The sequence below is a fragment of the Xenopus laevis genome, chromosome 3L (assembly GCF_017654675.1).
Source record: "Xenopus laevis strain J_2021 chromosome 3L, Xenopus_laevis_v10.1, whole genome shotgun sequence".
Lineage (NCBI taxonomy): Eukaryota > Metazoa > Chordata > Amphibia > Anura > Pipidae > Xenopus > Xenopus laevis.
The window spans coordinates 159,992,200-160,006,200 of NC_054375.1; the positions used below are offsets into that span (position 1 = coordinate 159,992,200).

General features: G+C 47.3%; 1 protein-coding gene across 1 annotated transcript; it reads left to right on the plus strand.

Annotated features, from left to right (window-relative positions):
* Nucleotides 1–10,663: 10,663 nt before the first annotated feature.
* Nucleotides 10,664–14,001, plus strand: LOC108711835 (transmembrane protein 102). Its single transcript, XM_018253913.2, has 3 exons — nt 10,664–10,886; nt 11,478–11,650; nt 12,316–14,001. The coding sequence occupies exons 2-3, from the start codon at nt 11,479–11,481 to the stop codon at nt 13,344–13,346; spliced, it is 1,203 nt and encodes a 400-aa protein (XP_018109402.1). The 5' UTR covers nt 10,664–10,886; nt 11,478; the 3' UTR covers nt 13,347–14,001.

Genomic DNA, 14,001 nt, shown 5'->3' on the forward strand with positions numbered 1-14,001 from the left:
AGAGAGTTGCAGGGACTGTCCTTATTCACATGACACTTGAGCAAGGGCAAGAGGTCAGGACTGTATCTTATTCACATACGAGGAGGCAGAGAGGTGCTGGGAATGTACTTATTCCATAACTGAGAGGAGCAGAGGAGGTGGCTGGGACTGTACTTATTAACATAAACAGGGACAGAGAGGTTGCTGGATGTAATTATTTACTATAACATCGTGAGAGGAGGCAAGAGAGGTGCAGGGACTGTTAGTTATTTGAATAAACACAGAGGAGCAGAGAAGGTTGTGGCTGTGACTTATTCACATAATGAAAGGAGCAGAGAGGTGAAGGGGATGTACTTATTCACATACAAGAGGAGCAGAGAGGATTGACAGGGACTGTCTTATTTCATAACATGAGAGGGCAGAGAGGTGCAGGATCTGTACTTATTACTAACACGAGGAGCAGAGAGTGCTGGACTGTAACTTATTCACATAACATGGAGAGGAGCAGAGAGTGCAGGGATGGCTACTTATTCACATAAAAGAGGAGCAGAGATGTTCAGGGACTATATTAGTATCAATTATAACTGAGAGGAGCTAAGGGAGGTGTTGGAATGTATGTATTTCATTAATGAGAGGAGCCTGAGAGGTGCGGGACTGGTACTTATTCAATAACAGAGGAGGCAGAAGGTGCTGGGACTGTTACTTATTACATATAACACTGAGAGGAGGCAGAGAGGTGGCAGTGACTGTAATGTATATCTCATAAAGCATGAGGAGCAAAGAGGTGTGGGACTGTACTTATTCAATAAACGAGAGAAGAGAGAGGGTGAGGGAGTGATACTTATTTTCCCATAACACTGTGAGAGAGCAAGAGGTTGCTGGATGATATTTATTAGTCACATAACATGAGAGGAGGAGAGAGGTGAGGACTATTATATTCAGATAAAGAGAGACAGAGAGGTGCAGGGACTGTATTATTCATCATAACTGAGAAGGGAGGAGAGGTGCAGGGATGTCTTATTGCATAGCAAGAGGTAGCAGAGGAGGTGTGGACTGTACTGTATTCCATTCATAACACTGAGAGGAGCAGAGGCAGGTGCGGACTTACTTTTCACAATAACCAGAGGAGCAGAGGAGGTGGCTGGGACTGTACTTTCTTACATAGCATGAGAGGAGCAGAGAGGTGCATGGGAATGTACTTTATTCACATAACACAGAGGAGGCAGAGTGTGCTGGACTCGTACTTATCCTAACATGAGAGGAGCAGAGAGGTGCAGTGGTATGTATTTATTACAATACATGATAGTGGAGTAGGATATGAGAGAGGTAGTGCAGGCCGTACTTATTCACATAAACTGTAGAGAGGCAGAGAGTTGCAGGATGGTATGTGTATTTTTTTTCACATTAAAACACCACAGAGGAGCAGATGAGGTGCAGGGACTGTATATATTTTCACTATAACAATTAGAGGACGAGAGAGGTGCAGGGAGCTTATCATAATAACACGCAGGGAAGAGAGGTGCAGGGATGTTGAACTTATTACTAAACACCTGAGAGGAGCAGTGAGGTGCGGCTGTAATTATTCACATAAAAGCAGAGAGGAGCGAAGAGTGCAGGCTATTTATTCATATGATAATGAGGAGGAGCAGAGAGGTGCAGGGACTGATACTTGTTTCACATAAACTGAGAGGAGCAGAGTAGGTGCAAGGGACTGTTACTTAGTCATTACACTAGAGAGGAGCAGAAAGTGTGCCAGGAACTGTACTGTGATTCCAATAACATGAGAGGAGAGATGAGGTGCGGGACTGTACTTATTCACATACCTGGAGAGGAAAAGATGTGCAGGGACTATATTATTTCACATGACATGAGAGGAAGCAGCAGACGTGCTGTGGAACTTGTAGTTTATTTCAATAACGACTCGAGCCAGGCGAGAGAGGTGCTGGTGATGTACTTATTCACAATTAACACTGAGAGGAGCAGAGAGGTGGCAGGGACTGGTATTATTCACATACCACAGAGACCAGAGAGGTGCAGGGACTCGTATTATTCTACATACACAGTGGAGAGAGAGGTGAGGGACTGTACTTATTCCCATATCATGAAGGAGGGCAGAGGGGGGATGTCCTTATTCAGATATACTGAGAGGATGCGAGAGGTGGGGATCTGTACTTATTCACATAAAATTCGAGGACGCAGAGGTGCTGGACTGTACTTTAAATAAGATTCTCTCGTTCCTTTGTCGCCCCTGGCCGAGGACCTACGCATTCGACAAGATGTCGACTTCAAAGATATAACTTGCCTTATAGTAGGTCATGAGAGGAGCAGAGAGGTGGCATGGGGGACTGTATTATTCACATAACAAGAGGAAGCAGAGAGGTGCTCGGGACTGTACTTATTTACATAACTGAGCGAGCAGAGATGGTGCGGGACTGTATTATTCACATAACACAGAGGAGAGAGAGGTGCTGGGATGTATTAGTTCATAATACTGAGAGGAGCAGAGAGGGCTGCACGCGGACTGTCTCTCTCTCCCATAACACAAGAGGAGCAGAGAGATCAGTGGAACTGTCTTATTACATACAACTGAGAGGAGCAGAGATGGTGCGAGGGCTGGTATTATTCACATACAGAGAGGAGCAAGAGAGGTGCTGGGACTGGTTTTACTTACTTCACATAAATGAGAGGAGTAGACAAGAAGGTGCAGGACTGTACTTTTTCACATAAACACTGAGAGGAAGGGCAGAAGATGTTGCAGGGACTTCCTTATTCAATAACATCTGAGAGGAGCCGCGAGGTGCTGGACTGTAATTATTTACATAAGATGAGAGGAGCAGAGAGTGAGGGACTGTACTTATTCACATAAATCAGCGGAGCAGAGTAGGTGCTGGGATTGTACTTTATTCAATATAGCACTGAGAGGAGGCAGTAGAGGTGGCAGGGACTGTACTTTTACCTCAAGATAAGACAGAGAGCAGAGAGGTGCTTGGGATGGTACTTATTCAATAACAAGAGAGCGAGTCCAGAGAGGTGAGGGATGTAACTTATTCACAATAACATGAGCGGAGCAGAGAGTGTGGACTGTGCTTAGTACATTAGAGCACTGAGAGGAAGCAGAGAGGTGCAGAGACTATACTTATTCACTAAACACTGATCGGGCGAAGCGAGATGTCAGGGACTGGTAACTTATTACATAAATGAGGGAGCAGAGAGGTGAGGGACTGTCCTTATACATAAATGAGAGGAGCAGAGAGGTGCGGGACTGTTTGTTATGTCACTATACCACAGAGAGCAGAGAGGTGCTGGGATGTACTTATTACAATAACACTGAGAGGACAGAGAGAGTGCGGGACTGTACTTTATTCACATACACAGAGGAGCAAGAGGTGCTGGGAATGTATGTATTTACATAACATGAGAGGGAGCAGAGAGGTGCGGGACTGTATTATTCACATAACAGAGGAGCAGAGGGTGCTGGACTGTAGCTTATGTCAATAACACTGAGAGGAGTCAAAACCAGAGAGGTGGAGGGATGTATCTTATTACATAACACTGAGAGTGAGGCAGAGAGGTGCAGGGACTGTATTAATTAGCACATAACACTGGAGAGAGCAGAGAGGTGGCAGGGATCTGTACTTTTCACATAAACAGAGGAGCAGGAGAGGTGCAGGGACTGTTACTTATTCACATAACAAGAGGAGCTGAGAGGTGCAGGGGACTGTACTTTATTCACGAATAAAATGAGAGGAGCAGAAGAGGTGCAGGGACTGTATTATTCACATAACAGCTGAGAGGAGCGAGAGGTGAAGGGACTGTACTTATGTCAATAACATGAGAGGAGCAGAGAGGTGCAAGGGACTCTGTAACTTTCTTCACATTAACACTGAGAGGAGCAGAGAGGTGCAGGGACTACTTATTATATAAACTGAGAGGAGCAGAAGAGGTGCCAAGGAACTGTATATTATATCACATAACACTGAGAGGGCAGAGAGGTGCAGGGACTGTATTATTTCAATACATGACGGAGCTAGAGAGGTGCAGGGACTGTAAATTAGTCACATGAACAATGAGACGCGCAGAGAGGTGCAGGGACTGTACTTATTCACATAAGATCATGAGGAGCAGCAGAGGTGTGGGACTGTAGCTTCTTCACATATAACTGAGAGTGAGGGATAACTTATTCAATAAACTGAGAGGAGCAGAGGGTGCATGGGACTGTACTTATTCAACATAACAGCTGCGGAGGAGCAGAGACGGTGTTGGGCTGTATTAGTCACTTAAATTGGCGAAGGAGAGAGAGGTGCAGGACTATAACTTATTCAGCATTATACATTAAGAGCGAGAGGTGCAAGGGATTGTAACTTATTCACATAATCCTGAGAGGAGCAGAGAGTTCAGGACTGTACTTATTCACTAACATGAGGGAGCAGAGGATGTGCAGGGATTTCTTTTAACATAAATGAGAGGGGCAGAGAGGTGCAGGGACTGTACTGTATTGCACATAGACCTGAGAGGAGCAGAGAGGTGCAGGACTGTACTTATTACATAACACTGAGAGGAGCAGAGAGGTGCGAGGGGCTGTAGCTTAGTTCACTTAACGACTGAGAGGAGCAGAGAGGTGCAGGGAAGTATACTTAGTTCATATACACACGAGAGGAGCAGATAGGTGCCGGGACTAGTATATTAATTCATTAAAACGAGAGGAGTCAGAGAGGTGCAGGGATGTCCTTATTATTCGACATAACACTTTGAGAATAAAGGGAGCAGAAGAGGTGCTTGGACGTGTATCTTAGTCATTACACTGAGAGGAGCAGAGAGGTGCAGGGCTGTACTTTCACTTTATAACACTAGAGAGAGCAGATAGGTGAGGGACTATATGTATTCACTATATATATGAGAAGGTAGCAGAGAGTGTGCAGTGGACTGGTACTTATTCATATAACACTGGAAGAGGAGCAGAGAGGTGCAATGGACTGTCTGTATCCATACACTGGAGGTGCATAAGGGTACTGTACAACTATATTCACATAACACTGTAGGAGCAGAGAGTGCAGGGACTGTACTTATTTCACATAAACTGAGCGGTGCAGGATGTACTTATTGTCACGATAAACCTGAGAGGTGAGGTAAGCAGGGTGCGGCTGTACGTTTATTCGACATAAACTGAGAGGAGCAGAGAGGTGCAGGGACTGTACTTTATTCATATAATCATGAGAGTGCTAGGGACTGTACTTATTCACATAAATGAGAGGCCGAGAGGTGGGCGGGATGTAACTTATTCACATAAACTGAGAGGTGGCAGGGACGTATCTTATTCACATAACATCAGAGGATGCAGGCGGTGCTGGGACTGTACTTTTCACATAACACTGAAGAGAGAGCAGGAGGTGCAGGGACTGTACTATTCACATAACAATCTGAGAGGAGCCGAGGAGGTGCAGGGACTGGGGTACTTATTATCCATAAGACTGAGAGGAGCAGAGAGGGTGGCAGGGACTTGTACTTATTCATCATAAGGACTGGAGGAGCAAGAGGTGCAGGGACTACTTATTCACATAAACTGGAGAGGAGGCAGAGAGGTGCAGGACTGTACTTATTCACATAAAGCGACTGAAGAGGACAGAGAGGTGCAGGGACTGTGACTTATTCGACATAAATTGAGAGGAGCAATTTTTTAAGGTGCAGGGACTGTTACTTTATCACAAATACTGCGAGGAGCAAGAGAGGTGCAAGGGACTGTATCTTATTCACAATAACACTGAGAGGAGCAGAGAGAGTGCAGGGACGTACTTAATTCAATCACTGGGAGAGGAGCAGAGAGGTGCTGGAGAACTGTATTTCACATAAGTGAGAGGAGCAGGAGAGGTGCATGGGACTGTATCTATTTCACATAACACTGGAGAGGAGCAGAGAGATGCGGGAACTGTACTTATTCACATATACATGAGAGGAGCAGAAGGGGTGGGACTGTATCTTATTCATAAATGAGAGGAGCAGAGAGGTGCAGGATAATTTATTCACATAATGAGAGGAGCAGAGGGTGCAGGGACTGTACTTATTCACATAAATGAGAGGAGCGAGAGGTGGCAAGGGACTGTAACTTATTCTACATAAAGAGAAGGAGCAGAGAGGTGCAGGGACTGTACTTAATCACATAATCTGAAGAGGAAGCGAGAGGTGAGGGATGTACTTTTATTACATAAATCGGAGGAGAGAGCGGTGCAGGGACTGTACTTTATTCCGATAACACTTGAGAGGAGCAGAGAGGTGCTGGGACTGTACTTATTCACATAACAGTGGAGAGAGCAGAGAGGTGCAGGGACTGTATTAGTTCACATAACACTGAGAGGAGCAGAAGAAGAATGCGGACTGTAACTGTATTCACATAACACTGAGAGAGCTAGCAAGAGGTTGTGGGGACTGTACTGTAGTCACATAAGCTGAAGGAGCAGAGAGGTGCAGGGACTTATTATTCACATAAACTGAGAATGGAGCAGAGGGAGGTGCGGGACTTATTTATCACATAACACTGAGTAGGAGCAGAGAGGTGCAGGGACTCGACTTATTCACGATAAACTGATGAGGAGCAGAGATGGTTGAGGGACTGTATTTTCACATAACATGAGAGGAGCAGAGAGGTGGCAGGATGTACTTATTACATTAACAAGAGAGCAGAGAGGGTGCGGGAGTGTACTTTATTCACATAACATGGAAGGAGCAGAGAGATTGCCATGGGACTATACTATCACTCTACACATAGAAGGACAGAGAGGTGCGGGCTGTTCCTTAGTTCACATATACTGAGAGGAGCAGAAGCGGTGAGAGAAGCTGTACTTATTCAATAACATGAAGAGCAGAGAGGTGCAGGGACTACTTTCTTCAATAAGCACTGAGAGGCGCAGAGAGGTGCAGGGACTGTACTTATTCTATATGACGCATGAGGAGCAAGAGGTTGGCAGGGACTGTACTTATTTCACCTAACACTGAGAGGGAGCAAGAGAGGTGCAGGGGACTGACTTATTTCATATAACACTGAGGAGGAGCAGCGAGGTGAGGGACTGTACTTATTCACAGTAAACTGAGAGGAGAGAGAGGTGAGGATGGTACTTATTCAGGCATACATCGAGAGGAGAGAGAGGTGCAGGGTGAGTGAGGATTTATATGTTGGGAGCAGGAGTTCAGAAAGTGGAGGGGAATGAGTTGGGGGAGGGAGTTGAGTAAAGAGTGAGTGGACTTTACAAATTGTAGGAGAATCACAAGACTGACACAGGTGCATATTCACTGTATAACTGAGAGGACAGAGAGGTGCAGGACTGTACTTATTCACATAATACTGAGAGGAGCAGAGAGTGCAGGGACTGTAATTATTCACATACACTGAGAGGAGCAGAGAGGTGCAGTGGACTCTTATTCAATACATGAAGAGGAGCAAGAGGTGAGGGATAGTATTAATTCACATAACACGAGGAGCAGCGCGGTGAGGACTGTACTTATACATAAACTGAGAGGAGCAGAGAAGGTGCAAGCTACTTATTATATTACACTGAGAGGAGCAGAGAGGTGCAGGGACTGTATTATTCAAATACACTGAGAGGAGCAGAGAGGTGCAGGGACTGTACTTATTCACATAACACTGAGAGGAGCAGAGAGGTGCAGGGACTGTACTTATTCACATAACACTGAGAGGAGCAGAGAGATGCAGGGACTATACTTATTCACATAACACTGAGAGGAGCAGAGAGGTGCAGGGACTGTACTTATTCACATAATACTGAGAGGAGCAGAGAGGTGCAGGGACTGTACTTATTCACATAACACTGAGAGGAGCAGAGAGGTGCAGGGACTGTACTTATTCACATAACACAGAGGAGCAGAGAGGTGCAGGGACGTACTTATTCACATAACACTGAGAGGAGCAGAGAGGTGCAGGGACTGTACTTATTCACATAACACAGAGGAGCAGAGAGGTGCAGGGACTGTACTTATTCACATAACACTGAGAGGAGCAGAGAGGTGCAGGGACTGTACTTATTCACATAACATGAGAGGAGCAGAGAGGTGCAGGGACTTACTTATTCACATAACACTGAGAGGAGCAGAGAGGTGCAGGGACTGTACTTATTCACATAACACAGAGGAGCAGAGAGGTGCAGGGACTGTACTTATTCACAAAACACTGAGAGGAGCAGAGAGGTGCAGGGACTACTTATTCATATAACACTGAGAGGAGCAGAGAGGTGCAGGGACTATTATTACATAAACTAGAGGAGAAGAGGCGCAGGACTGTACTTATTCAATAACACTGAGAGAGCAGAGAGGTGGCAGGGACTGTACTAATTCACATAACATGAGAGAGCAAGAGGTGCAGGGGTGTAGTGAGGATTTATATGTTGGGAGCAGGATTCATAAGTGGAGGGATGATTGGGGTGAGGGAGCTGAGCTAGAGAGTGCAGTTTGAATTTCAAATTGTAGGAGAAATCAGACAAGACGACACAAGGTGCATGATTCACATAACAACATGAGAGAGCAGAGAGGTCAGGGACTGTAACTTATTCACATAATACTGAAGGACGCAGAAGGTGAGGATGTACTTATTCATAACATGAGAGGAGAAGAGAGGTGCAGTGACTACTTATTCACTATAAACTGGAGGAGCGAGAGGTGCAGGGACTGTCTTATTCACAATAACCAGAGGAGCAGAGAGGTGCAGGGACTGTACTTATTCACATAACACTGAGAGGAGCAGAGAGGTGCAGGGACTACTTATTCATATAACACTGAGAGGAGCAGAGAGGTGCAGGGACTGTACTTATTCACATAACACTGAGAGGAGCAGAGAGGTGCAGGGACTGTACTTATTCACATAACACTGAGAGGAGCAGAGAGGTGCAGGGACTGTATTGATTCATAAACTGAGAGGAGGCAGAAGAGGTGTGGACTGTACTCTATTCAATAACAGTGAGAGGAGCAGAGAGGTGCAAGGGACTGTACTTATTCACATAACCTGAGAGGAGAGAGAGATGCAGTGGCATAAGCATGGAGGGAGCCGAGAGTGGCAGGGACGTACTTATTCAGACATAATACTGAGAGGAGCAGAGAGGTGCAGGGACTGTAACTATATTACATAACACTGAGGGAGCAGAGAGCAGGGACTACTTATTACATAACAATGAGAGGAGCAGAGAGGTGCAGGGATGTAATTATTCACATAAGCATGAGAGGAGGAGACGGTGCAGGGATGTACTTATTCACACATATACACTGAGAGGAGGCAGAGAGGTGCAGGGCTATACTTTATTCACATTAACATGAGAGGAGCAGAGAGGTGCAGGGACTGTACTTATTACTATAATACTGAGAGGAGCAATAGAGGTGAGGGACTGTCTTTGTTTATTCACATAACACTGAGAGGAGGCAGAGAGGTGCAGGGACTACTTTATTCACATAACACTGAGAGAGAGAGAGGTGCAGGGAGTGTACCTTATTCACATAAATACTGAGAGGAGCAGAGATGGTGCGAGGACTGTACTTATTCACATAAACTGAGAGAGGCAGAGAAGAAGGTGCAGGGACTGTACTTATTTCACATATAAACTGAGAGGAGCAGAGAGATGCAGGGGACTATACTTATTTACATAACACTGAGAGGAGCAGAGAGGTGCGGGAATGTACTTATTCACATAACACTGAGAGGAGCAGAAGAGGTGCACGGGACTGCTTATATCACATAACCTGAGAGGAGGCAGAGAGGTGCAGGGACTGTACTTTGATCCATTAACCTGAGAGGAGCAGAGATATGCAGGGACTGTACTTATTCACATAACACTGAGAGGGAGCAGAGAGGTGCAGGGATGGTACTTATTAACATAACACTGAGAGGAGCAGAGAGAGCAGGATGTACTTATTACGTAACACTGAGAGGAGAGAGAGGTGCAGTGGGACTGGTTATTAGCTTCACTTCACACTGAGAGGAGCAGAGAGGTGCAGGGACTGTACTTATTCACATAACAGTGAGAGGAGCAGAGAGGTGCTGGGACTGTACTTATTCACATAACACAGAGGAGCAGAGAGGTGCAGGGACTGTACTTAGTCACATAACACAGAGGAGCAGAGAGGTGCAGGGACTGTACTTAGTCACATAACACTGAGAGGAGCAGAGAGGTGCAGGGACTGTACTTATTCACATAACACTGAGAGGAGCAGAGAGGTGCAGGGGTGAGTGAGGATTTATATGTTGGGAGCAGGAGTCAGAAGTGGAGGGGAATGAGTTGGGGGGAGGGAGCTGAGTAAGAGAGTGCAGTGGAATTTACAAATTGTAGGAGAATCACAAGACTGACACAAGGTGGCGCCATATTTCTCACTACAAACTGAAAAATCGTATTTTCCTATTGATCAAACAAAAGGTCATTCTGAGCAACTTCCCATTGTCGCCTGGTGACATGAGATTATGTGGGAATTATTGCCATGGAAACCGAGCTGCAAAAATGCACTTTATATTCCAGGTGCTCCCCCGCCCCCTGATTAATGGAATGTTCCCAGATACACCTGCCTGCTCATTGGCTGAGCTCTGCAGTGTAGGTAAGGTGTAGGCGGGGCTGTACAGGTAAGAGGTTGGCATGGCTCTACAGGTTGGGTGGGTCTGTGCAGGTAGGAATAGTAGTGCAGGTAGGAGAGGGCGTGGCTGTGCAGGTAGGAGAGGGCGTGGCTGTGCAGGTAGGAGAGGGCGTGGCTGTGCAGGTAGGAGAGGGCGTGGCTGTGCAGGTAGGAGAGGGCGTGGCTGTGCAGGTAGGAGGGGAGGGTGCCAGTGATTCAGGGCTGTTGTTTCCCAGGAAGTGTTTGTGGATCTGGAGGGAGAATCGTTGGAGCAAAACCAGTGACCCCAGAGCTCGGCACCTGCTCAGACTCAGGTAAGTGATGGGCCCTTGTGTGGCCCCTGGGGAGTAGCAGAGATTTCTCACTCACTCCCCAATCTGTAATATCACACACTGTCCCTTTAACTCTGCCCCCTCCCCCACTCTCTGGCCTTGATTTTGTCCCGCGTGCGAGCTGAACTGTAACTCACACATGTAACTGAGCTCCTTGTCTGGAGTCTGAACTGGGGGTTCCATTCAGCTCCTCAAAGTAATTCTGGGCCCTTCACTGCAGTCTCCCCCCTCAGGCTCCTCAGCACTAGACTTGCACCTCTCCCCTTTAATTCTGAACAATACGGAATCCACAGGCTCCACCTACATTATACATGGCTGCACAGAAATCAGTTCAGTCTGCAGCAGGCGGCATCTAAATGAATTAGCTAATTAGCCAGCCCGTGGCAACTCTACATCAGCACAAGCCCTCGTGTTACACACGGGAATATACTTGGCTGCCCCAGTCTGTGCACTTGATGTGGCTATTTGTAATTAGATTGTAAGCTCTCTTGGTTAGAGAACAGGTGCTAAAATAGGCAGGTGGGATCCAGGCGACTGTACAGGGACCAAGGAATGTGATTTGGGATATTACAGGATGACCTCCTCCGCCCGACCTCTGACCAACGTCGACTTCTGCTCCGGGTCCCGCATGGAGGAACTGAACAAACTGATGGAGGAGCTGGAGAGGCGGGAGAGCAGCGCTCTGCAGGGGCGGGACCTGCGGGAATCCTGCCAGCAAGCTATGAAATATGTCTTCTCTCTGATTGGTGAGAGGGGAGAGGAACGGGAAGTGGGAGGAAGGATGGAATATTGTGTAAGGAAGGGGAAGTGGGAGGAAGGAAAGAATATTGTGTAATGGGAAGTGGGAGGAAGGAATATTATGGTGGGGATGGGAGGAAGGGGGAGTGGGGATGGGAGGAAGGAATATTGTGAAAGGAAGGGGAAGTGGAAGGAATAATGGATGAGGAAGTGGGAGGAAGGCATATTGTGTAAGGATGGGGAAGTGGGAGGTAGGAAGGAATATTGTGTAAGGGGAAGTGGGAGGAAGGAATAGTGTGTAAGGAAGGGGAAGTGTCAGGAAGGAATAATGGAAGAGGAAGTGAGGGAAGATGAGATATGTGATTTACATTTCCTTCCTCCCTCCTTTGGCCTCTGGAGCTTATATGAGACGCTTTCATATTCCCCAGACATTGTGGGTTTGAGTCACAGAAAAGAATTTCCCCTTTAATTCTGCCCTCTCTCTGGGGGGCTGTAGTTGATGTGGGTCCATTAGAGCAGAAGAATAAGGACATGATGAATATGATGCAGCAGGGAAATGGCTAACGTGGGATGCTGGGAGTTGTAGTACAGGAAGTTGATAGCAGAGGAAATGATGTTGTAGATATCTAATTTCTTTTCTTTTTCCCCCCCAATTCTCACTTTGCACCCCCAGAGCAACTTCACCCTCTCCCTTCCCCCAACTCTCTTCTGGTTCTCCAGGGGGGTCTGTGCTCGGGTTCCCTCGATGTGTCCCCTGTAGACTTGGGCTCCACTTCTCCTCTCTCCTGCCCCCCCATATCCTACACCATCTTGGTCCCCATCCTGCGCCTCCCCTCCCCCACTCTGCTCCATCAGACCTCTCCTTGCCATTACCGGGTGCCTGTCTCTTTATGGGACCCTCCTCATCCTCAGCTCAGCTCCAGCCCCCCCTTCGTGTCCCCCTACAATGTTTCTGTGTGGTTCACCCCCTCCCTCCTCTCTGCTGTGTCCTCCTGTCCTATCCCTGCCCCCCCTCATCTGTGCCAAGAAGGGGCAGAACCGTGGGGCAACTGCACGTCTCTGCTCTTCTCCAACTCCAGCGACGTTTTCTTGCGCTTCGATGTGGTGCCGGTGGTGGAGGTGCGAGGGTGGCCAGCGGGGGTGCAGTACCTGGAGGACTGGGTGGATGAGGAACAGGGACCCCCCAGACTTTTCCACCTACTTCCTTGGGGGGCTGAAGGACAGTGGAGAGTGAGTTTCCCCGGGGTGGAGCTGTTCATGAGGAGGTGTCTCCATCCGGCCCTGTCCAGGGTGCTCCGGGCATCTGTATCAGTGCTGAGACCTTTCCTGCAGGGCTCGGACGCCCCGGGGCCCTATGTCATATGGGTGACCCTCCTGCACGCCTGTGAGAGGCTCCCCAAGGGTTTCCTGTGCCAGGGGCACAATGCTGCTTCCTGCTTCCTGGGACTGCTGGAGGAACTCTCCTTCTACTTCCTGCGAGGCTCCTGCCCCAACCCCTTCCTCCCGGGGTGCGACCTTCTCAGTGGCATCAGCAGGGGCCCCTACCTGGCCCATAGGGTGTCTGAGGTCAGGGCCCAGCCCGTCACCCACCTGCGGGAGGCAGTGAAAGAGGCAAAGGAGGCCAATAAGGGAGGAGAGAGGGACGAGAAAGAGGAGACGGAACAGAGAGAAGAGGAGAGGGGGTCCTCCTGCTCCCCCAGTTAAAGGCTGAAGCTACAAGTGCCGGGACACGTTTCTCTTTAGGAATAAAGTGTCATTAGAATAATTCAGCCATTACCAGCAAGTGGAGGCGGCTCAGAGGTAGTGCACACAGGGAACCCCATCTTCTGACCCTCTACACAACAACAAAAAGACAGAACAGGGGTACAGTGCCGCCTTTAGCCTCCCTCCATCACAACCACTTTGAGGGGATGGGACATTGTATTCCAGTGTTAGGGGGGGCACAACTGCTCTCAGGAACAGCAAATGAAAAGTGCAATACGAATGGTTTCCCCCACATCATTCAGGGTTTCCCCCATTTACAATTTGGTTGCTTCGTCCAGGGGTTTCTCACCCAGTTTTGTCCATAAGCTGTAAGAGAACAGCGCCCCCATCATGTCACATTCACAATCTACTGGAAATAAAAACTGCCCAAATAATGTTCTACAATGTAATTCTGATTTATAAAACAGGAACACTTTCCCTTTAATCTGTTTCCTTCCTAGAATATTAATGTATGAAGGGACTCGGCTCCATTGTGCTGTTTCCTTCTGTTAGTAAATAATCTCTGTGTGGTATATAATAATAATAATAATAATAATAATAATAATAATATGTATGTGTCCATTTTACTTCCAATTAAATGTTTATTCATGTGAAA

Excerpts from the sequence above, each read along its gene's own strand:
- LOC108711835 (XM_018253913.2), top strand. The coding sequence starts at position 11,479 with ATGACCTCCTCCGCCCGACCTCTGACCAACGTCGACTTCTGCTCCGGG. Across the intron at positions 11,651-12,315 it reads ATATGTCTTCTCTCTGATTG|AGCAACTTCACCCTCTCCCT; the intron begins GTGAGAGGGGAG and ends TTGCACCCCCAG.